Source organism: Bidens hawaiensis, unplaced genomic scaffold (assembly GCF_021521415.1).
Source record: "Bidens hawaiensis isolate Kalapana, Puna unplaced genomic scaffold, B.hawaiensis_p1.1 tig00017951_1, whole genome shotgun sequence".
Taxonomy (NCBI): domain Eukaryota; kingdom Viridiplantae; phylum Streptophyta; class Magnoliopsida; order Asterales; family Asteraceae; genus Bidens; species Bidens hawaiensis.
Genome location: NW_027492710.1, coordinates 12,168 through 33,260, shown reverse-complemented (window position 1 = coordinate 33,260; position 21,093 = coordinate 12,168). Strand labels below are relative to the sequence as shown.

Below are 21,093 nucleotides of genomic sequence, written 5' to 3'. Positions count from 1 at the left end.
GTATAAATAGAATATGAACTTTAATGTCAAAATCACATTATATAGTCAACAAAACAGTCAACGGTAAAATGATCAGGTAATTTTATATTTACAGTCTTATTGTGATTAAAAAACAAATCACAATTTGTTAAAATCTGCAAACAACCCTGAAATAAATGAAATGGATTATTTTGAACCAAATAAAAATTACAATAATTGAATAAAAAAATCACTATAAACAACTAAAAATCATATACCAGAAAGGCTAGCCCATCTGCCAAGGTCAGAGGGGTGGGCATAATAATATAACTTGATCCGGTTTAACAAACACAGCCCTGCCGCTAGCGGCCGCCCCGTATCGCCACCGTCTTCTGGATCATCTGCAAACCCATTAACATCTCCAACCAGCCTAAAATACATTTTCTTGCTGCTTATTGCTTTAGGAAAATCAAAGTACGTGGCGGTCCCGCCCTTCACCTCTGGAATCCGGTATTCTGCAACCACCACCATCTCCTCAGGCAACCCCTGCAAGCAGACATGATAATAATTAATATCTATACAATCTCTCAAACTCATATTAACTAGAGGTGTAAACGAGCCGAGCTCAGCTCTATATCCAAATATTTAGCCAAGCCTAGCTCTATATCAAATTTTTTTATAACTGCATACACATAACATAATATATATATATATATAGAAAAGGGTTCAAATAAGGAGTTTCCTAGGAATGGTAAGAACCAACCAATCTTTGACATTTGGCATTACAAATGATGGTGAAAGAACAATTCTAGGAAACTATGTCGGTTATAATGATTAAAGAGTAATTCTAGGAAACTATGTCAGTTATTGGTGATTTTAAATCTAAACCATTGATTAACATGATCCAATGACTATGATTTATTCCTAGTCTTCCTAGGAAACTACTTATTTTTAGGATAACCCTCCCCTATATATATATATATATATATATATTGGGTAAGGATCCTAAGAGAACCCTTTGCAAATTGAGAACTTAGAGAACCATTTTGGACCACTAAAAACACCTTTAAAAAAATCATTAAACAAAAAATAACAAAAATTTTAAAAAAGTAAAAAAACCAAAATTCTTATATTTCATTCCGGTTTCATAAAAAAAATAATAAAAAAACGTCGTATTATACACATATACACATGTATAATTTTATTTAATCTTTAGTTACGTAATATACACATATGTACAGTATCATTTATCTTAAATTATACACATGTGTATAAAAAAATCATGTAAATGTACATATATGTATATATTATACATATGTGTATATAATTTGCTAAACCGAGGTTTTTTTTTAATGAAACCGGGATGTTAAAATAAGAATTTTGTTTTTTTTACTTTTTTCATTTTTGTATTTTTTTTTATTTTATGATTTATTTTATTTTTGGGTTTTTTTGTGGTCTAAAATGGTTCTCATAGTTCTCAATTTCAAAAAAGTTCTCTCATGATCCTGATCCTATATATTATAATCATAACTAAATTGTTAAAAAAATACATATATATTTTTAATTATAACTTATGGATGTGACATAATATTAGTTATTTTACTATAACTATATATGTAGTTATTTATATTATGTAACTATATAGTTATTATATTAATAAAAATTATTATATTTATATAGATAACAAACTCGTTTAGGTTCACGAGCCCGGCCGAATTCCGTACAGAAGCATGGGCAGTGACTCATTTATTAAACAAGCTTCTTTTTAGACTCGATCTTGTTTAAGCACGGCTCGGTTCGAGCTTTTAGCGAGCCGATCTGAAGTAATTCATGAGCAGCTTGGCTCGGTTCGGCTCGTTTACACCCCTAGACTCCAAGATATGTTCATTAATATCTTAAAAAAGTCAAAACTATTGACATTCCACCAACTGCGTTTGACTTGTTCAAAGTCAGACATTGACCTAATAACTATAAGAGAATGGAAATCAACTTGATTCATTTCACTACAATGACATCCTATATATACATAGATAGCAACAAATTAACAGGAAGACTATCGCTACAAATCAGCAATAATAAAGACTATAAAAACTATCTAAATATAAACTTCAGTTACAAGAGTTTAAACTTGAATCATGTCTTTGGAGGGAAACCGTTAATGGTATTAATTCTACTAATAACCTCCAACGCAAGTTAAAAAAACCATGAAAATATTATAGAAAACAACATCAGCATCAAACCAGTGTCAAGTCAAACAGAAAACAAACCCTTTTTTTTGGTGAAAGTAGTATATAACCAAGAATTTATAACCTAATTCTATAGTACCTGTAATGCAGATACTTGAATATGTAGCACAGCTGGAGATATGAATCTATGCTCAAAAACATAAGATGACGCGTCCAACGGGTTTACATCAGAATAAGGTGAATGCGTTAGTTGAGGTTTTATTGCACTAAATCCATCAAGCCGAAACCCTGCTGAAAGGGGCGAAGATGGAGAAATGCTTTGTTCCAAGACCAGATCATTGTCAATCAGTTTCTCAGAGTCAACCGGAACCTGAAACATATAAGATAAATGGGTCGGGTTAGATTTGGTCTATATCGGACCAAATGGGTGATGTTAAGCTAATTGAAAATGGGTTCGACAGATTAAGAGGACCAGGTATTCGAAAGGGTATATAAATGTAACCTACTCTAGTTCAATTCCTATTATAGGTTAGAGGTGCACAACTCGGGTTTTGGTTATCGTTCCAACAGCTCAGTTTCAACCAAATTGGTTCGGGCCCAAAATCGGGGTTGATTCCCAGCCCGGTTTTCTTATGCACGTCTATTATAAGTAATCAACCTTTTAAACCATCAAGTTTCAAAATTATTAATTGGAGTTAACCATGGAAAAATGATTAAAGTAACGTGTCAAATATGACGTGACAGCTAGTGTGTCAATCGCGTGTAATCATGTTGACGTGTTTTTTAAACATGTTGACGTTTTCTAATGAGGCAGTTGAAAACTGATTATCTTACATAATTACATTAAATCAATAATTTTGAAATGTATGTGGGTATTTTTGGAATAAAATAAGTTGATTACCTAAAACCGAATACAGACTAAAGTTGGTTACCCTTTAATGCACTTAGCCGCTACAAAATGCATAAATAATAAAGTAACATAAACCCTTTTTGTTATATAAAAAAGTAACATAAACCCTTTTGTTATATAAAAATATTCTAGTTTTATAACCATAGCAAACAAGTTAAAAAGTATTTGCAGGTGACTCAATTTGACATGTTACCTAGCCTGCCCATTTTCCCACCTCTACTCGAAATATTTCATAATTAGAAAAGGTTTGCTAATTGTGAATTATAACTAATTACTAGTTATTATCAGGGTTTCATTTTGTTAAACACTTAACCCATGGGCCCAACTTAGGTTTATCAAGGGTTTCCAGTTTATGGTTTCCTATATATTGTAGGTTCCCCCTCCATAGTAATCAAAACTTTCAAATATATTATTATTATTATTATTATTATTATTATTATTATTATTATTATTATTATTCCAGCTCATTATTATTCCAACTCTTTGACACTAATTAACCATACCTTGTATCTATTCAATAATGGAGCTTTTTCCAACCAATTTTTAACGCTACTAGCATGCTGAAAACTTCGTCCAATATCTGCTCTCACGGGGCATCCAACAACAAGAATTCTTTTTGCATGAACACATGGGTCGGTTTCAGATGTTCCTCCTATAGAGGCCCGTCTACCGAGCCCAGAGAGCGGATCTTCATCAAACGATAGAAGATTGAAATCTTTCCCAAAACTAACGGAACTTGTAACAACTTTCTGAATACTTAGTTTTACCCAAATCAAGCGACAACGAACCGTATTTCGAAAGTCAAATCTGATGTGGCGAGGAGTTTGACCCTCCTTATCGGATTTTTCGGGCCCACAAAGCTCCGGGGATGATGTGATAAGTGATCTAACATCCCATTTTCCAACACATGATCTTTCTTCCTTGTGTATATTATTGCTTGTCCATATTTGCACCTGAATAATATAAAAAAATAATATGAAGTACAAGCGATAAGAAAAAATATCCATTTAGACTTTTGTATAATATCTGATAAGGTGATACAAAGAATAAAACTACCGCCGGGTTGACCTATTTCTACTTACGTTAGGGGCATCGGAAATAGAATAACCGCATGGACTAACAAGAAGAACGACTCCAGATACATCTGAAAGATTGCCAAGAACGATAACGAGCTCAACACACGAGGTACTCGCGGGAGCTCTCCAATATGACTGTTGTAATCCACTATCCAATGATGCAAGTAATGACAAAGGTGGTGCTGAACCCGAAGCTGATTCAATCTATGAAAAATACATATAAAAATGTAAGAAATACATTTTAGTTGAATTATTTGGTAACACGTCTATTATGTATTTGAGACAAAGGTGGGGATTCCAACCAGTTTGCCTACAAACGGGTTAACTTTGGTTGCGTTTTACCTCTTAACAGGTCAATGGGTTGATTTATAATATATAGCTAAAGAAGAAAATGGGTCAAACGGGCTGAAAGTCATTCCAAGTGTATACAAATTCATAACACCTAGAAATCCCTTTTATTAAAAGGTTGGATTACTATCAATAATATAGTTTTTGTTACGAATGTAAACGAGCCAAGCTGCTCATGAGCTACTCGAGATCAGATACATAAAAACTTGATTTGAGGCGAGTCTAAACGAACCGAAGCTCGAGCTTTTATTGAGGCTCAGTTTGATAAACGAGCTCGAGCCCGAGCTTCACATATCAAACTAGAGCCGGCTCATGAGACTAAACAGACATTGTATTTATATAACTTTTATTTAACATTACATGTATATTAGCATGTAACAAAATCAAAGGAAAGAAAAATACCGAGTGCAAATAGCTTCCAAATGGGAATTCAGCCAATGATTCCTCGTCATCACGTAACAACAGATCAAGGGCTTTATTAGCTTCATACTTATTAAATGACTCCTTTTTACCATAATTCTTTCCTACCACTTGAGCAAAAGCTTTAAAAGCAACAGCTTCAGCTTGACTATTTCTTAGTTGACTAATCAAAACCCTAACATAATCCAAAGTCAACGCATCAAGAATACTATCTTGACAACACAATTTACAAATCACCCCATCCGCGTCATTATTACTTGATCCACCCGTGTTGTTTCTAAGAAGCATAGCACCTTTACCCGCACAACAAACCCTGCAAACCCTACGTTTACATCCAGAGCAAATAAACGTCGACTCTGGAGAAGAGATTGAAGTTGAAGTCAAAGTCAAAGTCAAAGGTTCTGCGTGAATTTGACATGATTCACCGCAACAACCCTCACCGATTCTATTAATATTCCAGAAATCCATATCATTTTTGTCATCAAGAGGATCAAGACCAATACAACCTGTAATTTTGTCTTCTAGAGAAGTTTGACCAAGCATTGCAAGCGTGTTTGCTGCTTTGCATAATGAGTTTATATCAGATTCTTCTATAATTATGTTGGGATTTACCCTAGCTGGATTAATGCCAATAGATGATAAAGCTTTATCCCTTTCTGCGGTTGATAGATTGAGGCGAAGACGTTCGATTTCAAGTTTCATCGCTTCCGCAAACCCTAATCTGTTATCCTGCAAACTTCGTAGTCAGTTATCTTATTGATATATCTATACATCAACAAAACATCAATTACAGTAACAACAATGATACAGCATTAATTTTATATAAAGAAAATAGCATACCAACGCGGTCAAAATTTCAAAGCAACTTATATAGTGTTGTGCACTCGTTTTGGTTGGTGTTTTATCATGCACTGAAACTCTTTGTGAGCCATTATCTTCCTTTCGATCATGACACGTGTCAAGAGATGGATCAAGCAAACTAATTTCTGTCATTGGTTGTGAATCGGATCTTGAATTAATGTCTTCACCCGACAAAAGGTCTACCTGAGGGTTTCTAGATGTATCGCATTTTGCAGGTGGTAACACATCATTTGTTAAACCAAAAACATCAGGATTGCTGCCAGTTTTAGATGGAAAAGAGTTGGTATTATTATTATTGCTAGTAGTGACGCGTTCCCATAACTTTAGGCCGGGACCTTCAGAAGCAAAGATGTCTCTCCATGGAAGAGAAATTCCAAGTATCTCTACCTGTTACAAACACACAATTAATGAATGATTTAGAGATATAAACTAAAAAAAACATATTTGACAATCAGAAACAGATGCAATCATAATAAAATCTAAAACAAATGATTTATAATATAAAGGTAACGAGCAACCAAAATTTTCCAGTAAGCTTTTAATGGAAGTGTTTCCTGTAGACTTGCACTTCATCTCATAAAAGTATAACACACATCAATAAATTCTTTTTTATGAATATATATTCCAACAAGGTCTAGCAATCAATTACTTTCTACACGATCAAAAGGGTCCATTTGGCAAGTAAACTCAGGGATTACTGAAAATGCTTACATCATATCATGCCAAAATAGTAACACTAAAAAATAATTAGTCCTATAAGAGCATGGTACTCGTTCTTAAAAAGAATATACAAGTGAAACAAAGTTATAAAGTACAAGAAAACAATAGAAATATATTTATTGTTGAATGTACCTCACCCAGAGTGACAGGGGAACTGGTTGACTCAGCTGGATAAAATGTGAGTACAACCACACGAGTAAGAAAGTCCATTTCGCCCTCTACTCCTTCAAAATCATATAGGAACGAAGGGTTCGTTTGAGGGGCATGTAAACTGGCCCTAGTTTTCAAATTCATGTCCTCGTCGCTAATAGCACCCGGTATGGGTATCATTATATTGGTACCATTAGGACACCGAGGAATAGACGCCCCCTGTAAAAATATTGGTATAAATTACATCAAATTCTTGCTAAATGACTATAATACCCTTGACTTTGAATTCAACATGCTTAGTGTGTAATCAAACCTCCAAAACAAGTTTAAGCACATCAAGATCACGTCCTGTTCTCACATCAACTGTTGATGGATAAGTTGAATCGTCTGCACCGTGTGAAGTTGTGAGAAGAAGCTGACAAACGTGGCACGGTTCTCCAAGGTAGATAAAAAGTTGTATTATGTCAGCAGCTTGTTGGGAGATCTGTGCGATATATAATCCACACTATATTAGATATTCAAATTATGATAAAAATAACTAAATAATACATCATTCACCTATGATAATGTTTTTGCAGGGTCATGACTAAACGAGCCTATTATTTACATCAAAATCTTGCTAAATGGCTCTAATACCCTTGAGCTCGAGCCTTTAAATAAGATTGTTTATTAAACGAGCCTGCGCTTCACTTATTGAAGTCAAGCCAGCTCGCGAGCCAAAACGAGCCTATTATTTATATAACTTCTATATATATTCCATATATTTATATAATAATTACTATATATGAAACTATGATAAAAAAAACTAAATCATATATATTATGTTATATATACATATACAATAATCAACAATATATAATACGTATAAATTAATTAATAAAATAATAAACGAGCTAAGCCCAAGCTTGAAAAGGTACTCCTCACGAGCTGAGTGTGAGCTTTAAAAAACAAAGCACAAACTGAGTCGAGCTCGAGCTCAAGCGTAGTTAAGCTCGGATCAGTGCGGCTTGTTTACACCCTTTTAGAAGAGTGATAGTTTATAAAATAACATTTAGAGAAAAACGCATGATTACCCATATGAGGTTTTTTTGCTTAAAACTAAGAAGACTATCTCCATCATCAGGATGCTGGTCAATGCTGGCAATCGGCTTAAGAAGGAAGCTAAACCGTCTGCTAAGCACCTACAAACAAAAGAAGAATTATCAAGTAATATCAAACAGAACCTTGAAGAAATAGATACAATAAGCAACCATCAAAACAATATATGTATAAAATTGAACATAAAAATAACATACATGCAAAGGCTGAATCGATACTGATGGAAGATGCTTGAAAAGCCTTAATCCAAGAAACATTTCTAACTGCTTGTGACGAGAGCTATCTGTAACCGCATTATTATATCTTCTTTGCAGATTTATTTTCATATTTTGTGCCACCGAGAATTGTTTAGCCTTTGCTGCTTCATCACTGAATATGCTAAGAATATGACTATGCATTGCTTTAGATCCAGTGTACAGTGTCGCGTGTATATCACCAGAAATCAAGAAAAGCTCAGCTAAATGGCATACTGGTGACAAAACAGTTGACCTTTTGAATTCCTCAAATGTCATGTCAAACCGCTTCCAACTCTTGTCCGAGAATGACTGTTTCCTGGTATTGTGATCGTACACCGCGTCATTATCAAGTAATATCCCGAGCCGCCGACACTGCTCTGTAAAAACTTGAAGAGCACCAAAATAACTAGCGGCGTTTGTACGGTCAAGAGAATCAGCACAGTTGTACCGGATCACTCCATTTTGAAGTGCACGTAAGCAAAAGAAACCGCTGATGTCATCATTATATATCTTTTCACCTTCACAATCGTCCATATGCATACGAGAATGTTGATAATCACCTTCAGAAATGCCTATGGATATTGTGGGAGCTTTTAAATGGTACCAAAGTCCTTCAATGGTTTGTTGCTCACCTTTCAGTCGGACACTTGTATGCCAATCATAATGTATTAAATGAATTCGTGTGTCGGGTAGTTGACCAGTTGACCGGATATGATTCAATGATTCCTCAAAATGTTGAACTAAAATGTTTTCTGATTTGCCTTCTCCAATTCTAAGCAAATTGACACACACAATCGGAACTAAACCAGTTTTATTTTTCCGTGTATCATATCTTTTGGTTAATCTTTGGTAATACCGTGCACTTCCTTTATATGGGTCGCGATCGGAAACATAAATTGCTGCTTCGGCAGCGGTCATTTTTAACTCTGCACCCCACCACATAGGAATAGTGCCTCGTCTCCATATGTATACGTTAAAAGGCACGTTTTCACCTGATCTTTTTGGAACCCATACGAGTTGCTCACACTCGATTTCATTTCCTGTCATATAGAGCTGCTAATTAAAAGCATAAAACAAAAATAAGATAAATGCATCATGCATATAATGTGTCAAGTCACTTAAAAAGTCAAAAGTTAATTTGTTTTTCTAAAGTCACTCAACTTTAATAGGGTGTTCCTGTAAAAAGTCAAAAGTTAATTTGTTTTTCTAAAGTCACTCAACTTTAAAGTCACTCAAAATTAAGTGAGGCAAATGAAACACATATAAATCTTGGTTAGTATTTAGTGATTATTTTTTTTTCAATGCGACTAAAATTTAACGATTATGATATCTAATGAATTTTTTATTTTCTTTTTCACTATCACCTCCTGCTTCAAGCTAATTGGGAAAAAAATCCACTTATTAGTAACCAAGATTCATATATATTTAATTTGTCTCACTTAATATTAAAAACTATACATTTATAAAAAATAAAAATAAACAAAAATACATAGAACAAAATTACTTTTGAGCGACTTTAGTTAAAACAGTTAAGAAACCCGTTACTATTTGATGAAGTTTTCGCTGATATCTATACAACCAATGATACAAATGGTTTTATTTTGTTTAATTTTGCTTCGGCTTTTTTGGTTAGTACAATTTTTTTTACCATAAATACCCTCTCGCCTACCATTTCACAATTAGTTATGAGAAATTCCTGCAAGATTGGACTATTGAAGTATATAAACATAGTTTCCAAAAAATAACAAATAAATGTATAAAAATTAAATATTTTAATGCACCTGTACTGTAGCAAGAATTTAGGCCCCTTGCTAAGTATCGAGTACCGGGATGCAACCGACTACGCCGGGCTATAAGAGCCACATTTCCTTCTTGCTGACCTAAGCTTCCAAATGTTCTATAGTTTGCAAATCCCTGTAAGTTTACATTGAATCTTATTAGATCCCAGATGCCATTTGGTTATTAGATGTGCATAAAGTCAACAGATCTTAAAAGTGGCTACACACCTTTCCTCAAATCTCCATGTATAATAAAGTAGTTTCTTGTTCTTAAAAAGAAATATACAGACTTTACTCATATATATATATGTATATAAAAACTGAAAACAGGATATATTTTCACTCCTAAAAATAGACAAAATTTTAAAAAATTCTTATTAAGTTAAGGAACTTCCAAATGATTCTATTTTTGATAACCACCATTCAATTATATATGTGTGAACCCTCGGGTGGGCAAAAGTGAAATTGCACTAATTTTGACGTTATTTTACTAATCTCGTGAAAATAACGTTAAAAGTGACGGACGGTTAATCAGGCATCATGTAGTGGCGTTGATAGCCGAAAGACAAGGGTACATGCACCGATCAGCCGGTGTCCCGATGATTGAGTGCTATGTGCCTTATGTCCATGGCTTGATGCAAAACTACTATCGAGCCGGGGGTTTCACTGGAAGCAGCCTCTCTATCCTTATGGGGTAGAGGTAAGGCTGTCTACATCTTACCCTCCTCAGACCCTACTATAGCTTTGCTATTGGTGGGATATACTGAGTACGATGATGATGATGATGATGACTAAATATTAACTTGGGGAAAGTTTATTACCTGTTTATACAACTAGCCCTTTAAAAAAATAAAATTGTTAAATGCATGACATATGAAAGTGTGCAAATTACATTAAATGGTTTACGTATATGGAAATTTATCCAACTTAACTCGTTTTGTTACCGTGTGTATTGGACTTTAAAACTTAGCTTTTGATGTAACCATCTTTTGATACACACGCACCTAATTTGGCCATTTTGACCTCTTAGGAAGAAAAAACCAATAATGATATGAGAATGAATTCACATTAAATGGATACCTGCAGCAAAATGACACAGTGTTGCTCCAACCCGATCCTTCTAAAAGCAAACGAGAGCCAGCCATTCCAAACAAACTCATCATCAGGATTTTGTAAGGAAAACCGACTAGGAAACGGTCGGGTAATATCCCTCGTCTCACAAAAATAGTGTTTTCCATCAATCTCAAGTTCAGTCAGTTCTTGAATACTCTTCACTTCTCCTTTCCCTTGTTGCTGAGGGTTTTGAAGCAAGATTTTGATCCATTTACTCTCACTAACGGTGTATACACACCCTCCACCTGGAAGATACGGGATGCTAGCATCTAACTTTGTTGCAACAAGCAGTAACGCAGTGCTTCCAAGTACAACATAACCCAATATAGCTTTTGCATAAAGTATAGTCTTACAAACTAACTTTGAATCGTCTGTAATGTAGTTTAGTGCTTCATCTTGGGTGTGAAAAACATCATATCCGAGCTTTTTGTCATGTACAAGGGCCCCACTTGTAGGATCAATGTAAACGGCCTGAGTGTCGGTCCTAGAAGACAAGCTAACAATAATATATACTTCACTTGAGTCAAGTGTAGCAACCACCACCGATGTATTCCTCAATCTGCCAGCTGTAACTGATATAAAGTATGAGAATCCAAAAAATACAAAAACGGACACACGAATTGTTCATTAATAAAGTTTCTAAAATATTGAAGGGACTAACCAGGTGAGTCCATTATCTCATAATGAACCTGCTTTAGGTGTTTATAACAGCATTAAGGTTCATAAATCATGCTCCTGAATAAAAGAACCTACAGTCTACAACATGATTAATACAAAGGTTAGCTAAAGTGTCTCTTTAACTAAAATCTGTAAATTTATCGTCAAAAGAGACAAAATATAAATCATATGAAAAATGACTTACGAACGCCACCAAGTTTCACTTTTTACCAGCGACTGCAACTAAGTTTCGATATTTTTCCTTTTTTGTTGTTATTTTTTTTGCATAAATTGTTATCAAGGCCTTGCAAACATTACAGGCTTACAGCTACATCATATAGATTATCGACAAGCACGTTAGCTATGAACAAAGGTTAGCTAAAGTGTCTCTTAAAATTAAAATCTGTAAACTAATCATCCAAAGAGACATAAAATATAAATTATATGGCAACCGACTTTCAAATGCCACCAAGTTTCATTTTTTTCCCAACAATTTTTTTTTCCCGAAAAAATTAGACTGCTTAGCGAAAAAGCTGGCTGGGCCAAAGCACGGCCTGGCCCAACCTAAGAACCGCCACTGACTGCAACAAAGTTTCTATTTTTGCATAAATTGTTACCAAGAGCTTGCAAACATTACAACCACATCACATAGATTATCGACAAGCGCATTAGCTATGCAAGCATTAGTGTTTCGTGTAGCCGCATCATCGTTCACTTAATAATAAAGGCTTCAATTTATGGGTCTTATCTTGGTTTAGAAAGCATATGAGAATTGGGTTTAATTAATAAGTAATAATGTTACTAAAATCCAGAAAAATAGGAAATAATTATTACTGCATCAACAAACATTCTGCTGCTAATTAAGTTGGCATATCAATCAGTAAACAAAACCCAATACAAATTATTGTCACAAAATTCGATCACAGCGATTATGATACAGAATTTGATATAGAAACATATATTAACAACGCAAATTGATTAATTAAGACCTAATTTATTTGATGAATTAATTACCTTGAGTCCCAAATTACGATGATGGAGGATTGAATCGAGAGATAATAATTTGGTGGTGAAATCGCAAATCAAATGAAGAAATTAAAAGATGCAAACAATAATAATAATAATAATAATAATAATAACTATCGTTTGGGCATTGATGGTAGACTTTTTAATGTTTTGTAAAAATGAAAATGTTTCATTTTTAATTACATTTAAGAGTTTTAAGAAATGAATAAATATAAAATATTGTTATTGGTCCATGAGTCATTCTTTTTGTTAGATAGTCGGTGTTGAAGTGGTAAAAAAGAGGCTTGGTGTTTCATTTGATTTACGTTCATTTTTTGTTCATAATATTTAGTTTCAGAGGCAGTAGGGTTATGATGAGAGACTAGGCGAGTTTGTGGTTTTCAGTAATTGGATCCTTGAACTTAACGAGTTATATTCAATCGCACTGTCGTGCCTTCGAGCGAGTGTTCGCGGGCGTTGGCCTTAGGCGAGGGTTTTTCCCGGAACGAAAGAAGAGTGTATCCCGATGCGATGAATTTAGCCAGTAGCCTATTTGTAGGCTTCGTTGCGTTTAAAAAAAAGTCAAACAAATTATACATGTAGAATGATTTGTTCCTCATAGGAACCATATAGCCGTTTAACTCTAACTTGGAACCAACCCGAAAAATACATAAAAAATACCCTAAAATGTACAACCCTCTTATAATATTCAATCTATACCTGGAAAAAAATCCCAAAAATAAGGTTTTTTTCAATACCAAGAAATAATGTATCCAAATACCTGGTTTTAGAATACCCGGTTCTATACCCGATACATATGGTATGATTTTTAGAAACAATACTCGGACCCGAATCCGACCTGGGTATGACCATTTTTCAATAATCGGTCATACCCGAATACCCGAACCTGGTTCCATACCCGGATTCGGGTATTAAAAAAAGCTGATGTGTGCACCTCCACCCATATGACCACTTTTCCTCTGCCATTACCCGTATTAACCATACATCTCGCATGACACGTTGGTGGTTTTCTGAATAGTGTATAGGTGGTGTTTCTTCAGACGCATTAATTTCTTTCATCTTGTTCTCATAATTTGGTAACCTAATTACATGATATGCGAAAATCTTAAATTTTTTTCTAGTTAGGAAAATTAGATTTTAATAATCTCACTATTAATCATTGGCCAACAATAATCCAAACTAACAATGTAACAGTGGTAATCTCAACTTTCAAGTACGTTAATAATAACAATTTCAGTCTAACAAATAATTAACTCCATATTTTTTTTATGACATGGCATGTTATGTGATAATTACATGGCAATATTGATCCAGTTGACCAACGGTGTTACTTTTATCAACTAGATTTTATACATTTTTATTTCTTTCATTAAAAAAAATAAACTTAAACGATAATAAAAAAAACAAACACATAGTCTACCTATACTATTAAACTCTTCTTACTATTGTCACATGTCCCATTCTTATTGGTTTGAAATACTATTTTTTTTAAATATCTTGCATTCTTAAAATTTCTAGGTACTAAACTAATTAATCATCATCATCATCATCGTACTCAGTATATCCCACCAATAGCAAAGCTATGGTAGGGTCTGAGGAGGGTAAGATGTAGACAGCCTTACCTCTACCCTATAAGGATAGAGAGGCTGCTTTCGGAGAGACCCCCGGCTCGATAGTAGTTTTGCATCAAGCCTTGGACATAAGGCACATAGCACTCAATCATCGGGACACCGGCTGATCGGTGCATGTACCCTTGTCTTTCGGCTATCAACGCCACTACATGATGCCTGATTAACCGTCCGTCACTTTTAACGTTATTTTCACGAGATTAGTAAAATAACGTCAAAATTAGTGCAATTTCACTTTTGCCCACCCGAGGGTTCACACATATATACATCATATGTGCGCACCACAAGCAGGGCTAAACTAATTAAAAAAAATCAAAATTCGCTGATTTATGGCTGATAAGAATATTGAATTGATACGTTTAAATGTATAATCATTGTTAATGTTAATAATTGATGACTTTTTTTCTGAAACTCATATACGAACCTCCCAAAACTTATACTTTCAACTCTTAAAGTTTAACTTTTAAAACCACCATTATCATCAATGCACCACCAGATTCTGATTAGTCTCCGGTTCCGCTATCATCTGCCAATTTCTCCTCGTCTCAGCGCAATAATACTTTGAATCTAACAACTACCTTCGGTTGTCGATTTGAGGTAACATTCAACCTTGACTGGTTTTAAATGCTAGGATGCCATAAGAATTTTTGAAACTGGATTTTGGAGGGGGGTTAAAGACCAATAACACTCATAGATTTGTAAAATTGATATACATGATATAAATACATAAGGTTTTACTCTAATTTTTTTTTCTGGCCAACCAACTAAAGACTTTTTTTATTTTTGTAATAATCCAAGGGTTCAAGTTTAAGATGCATTTTGGTGCATTAGTCCATAGTTAATGTACTTATTGTATTGAGTTATAATAGTACTCTAGTTTGTTTTTACTTCATTTCCCATTATTTGTGTGTAACTATTTTATATTTGTAATTTTAATTCATGTAGCTTTGAGAGAATTCTTCTAAACAAACATAGATAATTACTTATTAGGTTTTGCTAGTGGGGCGACATTGGAGGGCGATGGGGGTGACAAAATGGAGGAGCACCCCCCTCCCCGCGCGATAATAGAGGTGATAGAGGAGGGGCGATGAATATTTATTGCCTGCTTTGTGTTTGTGTTTATTATTATTATTTATATAACGGGGAAAGTTAACGTACAAATAAAATTAACGTGCTACATGTGAGAATCAAGTAGAGAAATATATATACAAGTAAAGTAATTAAATAATTATATCATAAAGTAGTTATCATACAGTAATTACATAATTACTCTACTTGTATATATAATTACTCTACTTGATTCTCACGTTTAGCACAGTAATTTCATTTATATTTGATCCAAACCTTACATATGTGTGATATATATATATATAAGAGAGAGTGTAACATCCCCAAAATAACGACCCCAAAGATGACAAATTTCAAAAATAAGAGACCAAACTAAAATTTTTGCCTTCACGTTCGATCGCGATACGCGACAGCTGAAGACCCTGTGTCATCGCGTATCTCGATGACAAGGTCTGACAGGGTGACACGTGGCAGGACACGTGGCATAAAGGCATGACGAGGTGACACGTGTCCCGCCACGTGTCACAAAGTGGCACCATGTCTTGCCAACTGTCACCACGTGGCACCGCGTCCGTCACGTGGCGCCACGTGGCCAAGCTACTGGCGAGTCATCAATGCTACGTCGCGGTACGCGACGGGGTTATTATCAACCATTGCGTATCGCGATGGGACCCCTGATCAAGTCTATAAATAGAGGCATTTGGCCTCTCATTTTCACACACCAAAACCCACTTTTTCTCTAGAAACTTTCTCTCCGTGCCACCGACCCGACAATTATAACCTCGTAATCCGCACCATATACCGACGACACCTCGAAGTTCGTACCGACAATCGGCGCACCTCGTTTTGCATGCCGACCTCGTAACGCGTAACGACCTCGTAAATCGTGCCGACCCGATACGACCCGACATTCTGCCTCGAAGTACGTGCACGACCTGGCAACTCCCGAACGTTGCCTCGATTTGCGTGCCGAGGAGGTGTTGATCAAGATTCTCAAAGTACGTGCAAGCGTCGAAGTGCTGTCCGAGAATCTAGATAATAATAAGCTAAGCAAGGTAAGATTTCTGTCCGAATAAAATATTAATAAAATAATAAAGGCTTAGATCCTAGTCAGGGGTATAGCCTAGACCTTGATCAAAAAATTATAAATATAATGAATAAATTAAAATAATATTTCTTTATGAAAGATAGAATTTTTAAAGGATATAGTTAATACATTATTTCTTCATTTTTAATAAATATAAGATATTAACAAAGGATAGAGATAATTGATGTTTCTTCTTGAAGAAGAAACATATCACATAGTTAGCAAATATAGAGAAAGATTTCATATCAAAATATTTCATTCAAACAAAAGATCAATCAAGGTTTAAGCTATCAAAAGCAGACTAAATGTCTGTAGCCGGATTAAGAGACGATCCAGGTATTTACATAAACCTATTTTATTATAGGTCAATAATTCAATCATTCAATCAATCAATCATTCGTTCACAAAGGTTTTCAAACGAGATCACCACATCATTCAGAACAGACAGTCAAAGATGAATACGTTAAACCTTTTTCAATCAGTCAAGATAAACGGGTTGTTTATCTTAAACAAAGACAGTCAAATAAAGATTTATGGGATTACGTGATCCCAATTAAAATACAAAATAGAAAATAAAAACAACTCAGACCGAGTACACATGTGTCTGGATCCAAACATAATCAATCTAGTCTATCAGTCAAGGCTATGTGGCCGCAGACTAGAGGTCATAATAAAAGTTCTCCAAAGGGTATCAACTCCCGGAGAACTGTAATTGTGTGTGTGTGGCAGTGGCACAATCCCAGAAATAATAGACGTTTCCGCTGAGATTGTTTCATGAAAACTATATTGTCAGTCAAAGAAAGATTTATAAAATATTTTTAGAGTCAACGATTCACCAGCATATCGCTGACGTATTTTTCCCTCATGATTACAGGAAATAAAAGTTAGTACATGTAGCAAAGAATTAGAGCAATTCAAGAAGTTAGACGCTCGCAAGGTAGAGATGGCTCAATTTTAAAATTATTAAATTATTGCAAATAATATTTAAACAAGTTTTATAAATCAAACGAGGTTTACAAATCAAACTCTCGAATATTTATTATTCGTAAAGCTTTCTAATAAATCAAATATTATAAATAAAGATTTTACAAATAAACTAATGTTTCAAAATATAAATTAATATTTTATTATAAACAAAAGACTTCTGCTAAAACTCTGATATATTTACAAAACAGGTACCAACTATTGATCACACGCCTAGGCCCTAAGTGCTGGTGTGATAGGTTGGTATCAGAGCCATCGATCTTAGCGAATTAGGTATTTAAATCATACCTAGGCTTCGATCAGAAATAAGATTATAATAATTAGTATTCGAATAAAGTTATCAAGGAAATAATCATTGAATAATAAAATTAATACAAACAAGATATAAAACAAGTACGGATAAGATACGAAAACATACTCCTATCCTTAATATAACCTCGTAGAGATGTGAGATCGTCAATCTAGCGAAGAATCCGTTAAGCTTCGATCCAGTAAAGGGAAGGGCTATATGGGAACATCTTTTCTCCCAATTCCTATATCTAGTGATGAAAGTTCATACCAAACAGCAATGGAGGAAGGTTCAGATTTGTTCGATTCTAACATTCCGCTAGCCAAGATTATTCCAAATCAAAACACATATGGAGACGCAACAAGTAGATTCAAGAAATCAATGGTGTTGAAAGGAAAGGAAGTAATGACTTATTCAAAAAAAAATCCTCAGGGACAGGAATATTATTCAACAATGCAAGATCTATACTTTACCCAGACTGAAGGAGAATGTCAAAACATAGAAATGTATGACATAGAAGATGATTCAACTCATTATGAAATCAATGTCACTAAAATAGCTGAAGCAAAATTAAAGGAAGAAATGGATGCTGAGAAAAGGCGAAAAGAAAAAGAGAAAGGAGAAAACACCAACCAAGACAACAAGATCAAGAAGCTGATTATTCGATGGAAAAAATAAGAATCTTAGTAGTTGTAAATAATGCAATTGTAATAAATGTCGTGCAATCTCGTAACAACATAAATAAGAGATATATTTAAATTTTCTTGAAATTAGTAATGTATCTTTTAAAGAATCATGTCAAGAAAAGATTGCACAAACTCTCAAGATAATTCTTTCAAGTACCTCTGGAAGTAAGAGAGTAATAGCTATAAAATAAAGGAAAGGTCCAGGTTGACAAAGTTTAAAAAGATGATTAATCTCAATTCAACACTTCACGAGATAACTAGCAAGGATTAAAATGAAACATGACCTAGAAATAAGAATTATAGAAATTCTTGGGGTCTATTTGTACACAAGGTATGTACTAACCATTTCAAGAATACATAACAAGAAAGTATTGATGCCTCTCAATAACCCCATCGACTATCATCGTCAAAATACTTGGAAAATAATATAAAATAATTATCGTTTCATACGATTATCCCAAATATCAAATTCTCAATAAAGAATAAACAATTAGATTGCGTCATTACAAGACGAATAATATCAAGAAATATAAGAAAGAATCCTCCCGAAATGCGATAAGCTTAATTAAACATTTCATAAACGAATCAATCTTTTGCACTAACATCAAATGTCACACATCCTTTGTAAACAGTCAATCATTAGTATATAAATAAAGAATTTATATTCTGTTTACAGAATGTCGAATCCAAACAATCAAGGGAATAATGATGAAACTTCAACTCATAGAAGCAACAAGGATATAACAAAACCTGCACAGGAGATTCCTGAGCAGTATCTGGTCAAAATCCAAGACATGATTCATAATGCAATGACTCTTTTCATCGATGCAATGAAAGAAGGGTCACACAAACATAAAATAGAGCATTCAAATAAATCTTCTAAATGTCATCCATATCGAAAACCTTCTCATCATGAAGAAAGTGTTCATAGCTCCAACGCTGAGAGCAAATTCAATCGTAAATTCAAGAAACAACTAGTAATTCAAGGTAGTAGTTTTAAGAACTTCAAGGAATTTGGACCAAAATAATTCTATGGCGATAAAGGTGCCATATCAGTTGTACGATGGCTTGAAGAAATCGAGTCCATTGTTATCGTCAGCAATTGTACTGATATTCAAAAGATTCAATACTCCTCTCAATACTTTAAAGGTGAGGCTTTGGAATAGTGGAACACACTGATCATGTCAAAGGGTAGAGAAACTATGTACCAGTTGAAGTGGGAAGAATTCAAAGAACTGGTGTTGCGAAAGTTCTCTCCCATGCATGAAATCGATCTTATTCAAACTAAGTTTTTGAACCTCAAGGTGGAAGACACTAATCTCAGAGAATACAATACTAAGTTTCATGAGTATTGTAGATTGGTACCACATTTGGTAATACCCGAATCCAACAAAGTAACCCGCTACATTTGGGGTTTACCTCGGGAAATTAGAGATATGGTAAGATCTCATTTGCCTCAAACCGCTGATTTAGCCATGGAATTAGCCGGTTATCTTATGAATGGTCTTATCAGAAATCAAGAAGAGGATAAGAATGACAAAGGAAAGAGAGAGGAAATCGAGGAAAAGAAAACAAAGAAAGGAAAAGAAAAGGAGGAAGGGTCTTTTAAATATACAAGACCAATCTGCCAAAGCTGTGGCAAGAGACATCACGGGAAATGTTTAAGACCAACAAACTTCCCCAAAAATATTCCATTAATCACATGCAACTTTTGCAATAAACTCGGTCATTCGGAAGACGGTTGCAAAAGGAAAACAGTTGTATGTTTTAGCTGTGGATAAAACGGACACTTCAGTTCTGAATGTCCGAATAAGACAAACAACGTTATTGGAGGTGGTGCTAAGAAAGGAAATGCTAATATGTTAAACATACAAGATGCATCCAACCAAGAATAGAAGTAGACAAGAGTATGCCAACGAAGGTCAAGATCTAAAGGCATTAGAAATAACTAATAGTTTAGTTAGCTCTTGTAAGGTGTTTTGTAATCTCGTTTTAAACGAGAAATTTTGTAATCATATAAGGGTATTTAAATTCCTAATGTATATAAAGAAAAATATTAGCATACAGATCGTGTCTTTACATAAGAATGCTAATACCTATGAAAACATATAGTTAAATTTAGACTATATTATACTTCATCATCTATAGAAAGATGAACTAAGGATGAAATGAATTAATTAAATTAAGACATAAGAATATGTCTACTCAAGAAAAATCAATTATCCGAACATTGAAAGTTCAAGAGTATAATTGATAGAAATAAATGGAAGGAATCAGTCAAGATCAATAAGTAAAGGAATATCATTACTCTAAGTATAAATATCTTGAAAGGTATCAAAATGAGTAAGTTAAAAGGATTCGATAGACTGAATCCAAGAAGCAATCCTGTTAACATCAGTAAATGTTTAGAATACAAAAGGTAAGGTAAATAGTTAAACACAATTGGCCACTGTGCTTAGAAATTTACAATTACTTATGATATTCTCAACTATTGACTGAATATGTCACCCAAAGATATAAGTTAACAACAAATCATAAATTGCAAACCATGCAAACAGTTCAAGTTAAGCTCAAACAGCAGATTAGAAAGAGACTGACTGTAAATCGATAAGCAAGAAATCACTCACCACGAATCTCGAGAACGAGATTCATTCCAAGGTGGGGAGGATGTAACATCCCCGAAATTTCGATCCCAAAGATGACAAATTTCAAAAATAAGGGACCAAACTAAAATTTTTGCCTTCATGTTCGATCGCGATACGCGACAACTGAAGACCCTGTGTCATCGCGTATCGCGATAACTGTCACACCCCA

General features: G+C 34.3%; 1 protein-coding gene across 6 annotated transcripts; it reads right to left on the bottom strand.

The window, feature by feature from the left end:
• Positions 1-37: 37 nt before the first annotated feature.
• Positions 38-12,652, bottom strand: LOC143555052 (putative phosphoinositide phosphatase SAC9). 6 transcript variants are annotated; one of them, XM_077044680.1, is made up of 14 exons: positions 12,526-12,652; positions 11,516-11,603; positions 10,822-11,426; positions 9,745-9,877; positions 7,925-9,003; positions 7,703-7,810; positions 6,943-7,113; positions 6,612-6,848; positions 5,739-6,146; positions 4,881-5,627; positions 4,137-4,334; positions 3,558-4,007; positions 2,284-2,514; positions 38-504 (listed from the first exon to the last, which is right to left on the bottom strand). In XM_077044680.1, exons 2-14 carry the CDS (start codon positions 11,526-11,528, stop codon positions 229-231), a joined length of 4,656 nt encoding a protein of 1,551 aa, XP_076900795.1. In that variant the 5' UTR covers positions 11,529-11,603; positions 12,526-12,652; the 3' UTR covers positions 38-228. The 6 variants fall into 6 exon arrangements, with proteins under 6 accessions (XP_076900795.1, XP_076900799.1, XP_076900797.1 ...); XM_077044684.1 differs by having other exon boundaries at positions 5,739-6,142; positions 6,617-6,848; XM_077044682.1 differs by having other exon boundaries at positions 10,822-11,420.
• Positions 12,653-21,093: the final 8,441 nt, after the last annotated feature.

Excerpts from the sequence above, each read along its gene's own strand:
- LOC143555052 (XM_077044680.1), bottom strand. Across the intron at positions 6,849-6,942 it reads TGCTTAAACTTGTTTTGGAG|GGGGCGTCTATTCCTCGGTG; the intron begins GTTTGATTACAC and ends ATATTTTTACAG. Across the intron at positions 4,335-4,880 it reads TTGGAAGCTATTTGCACTCG|ATTGAATCAGCTTCGGGTTC; the intron begins GTATTTTTCTTT and ends TATTTTTCATAG.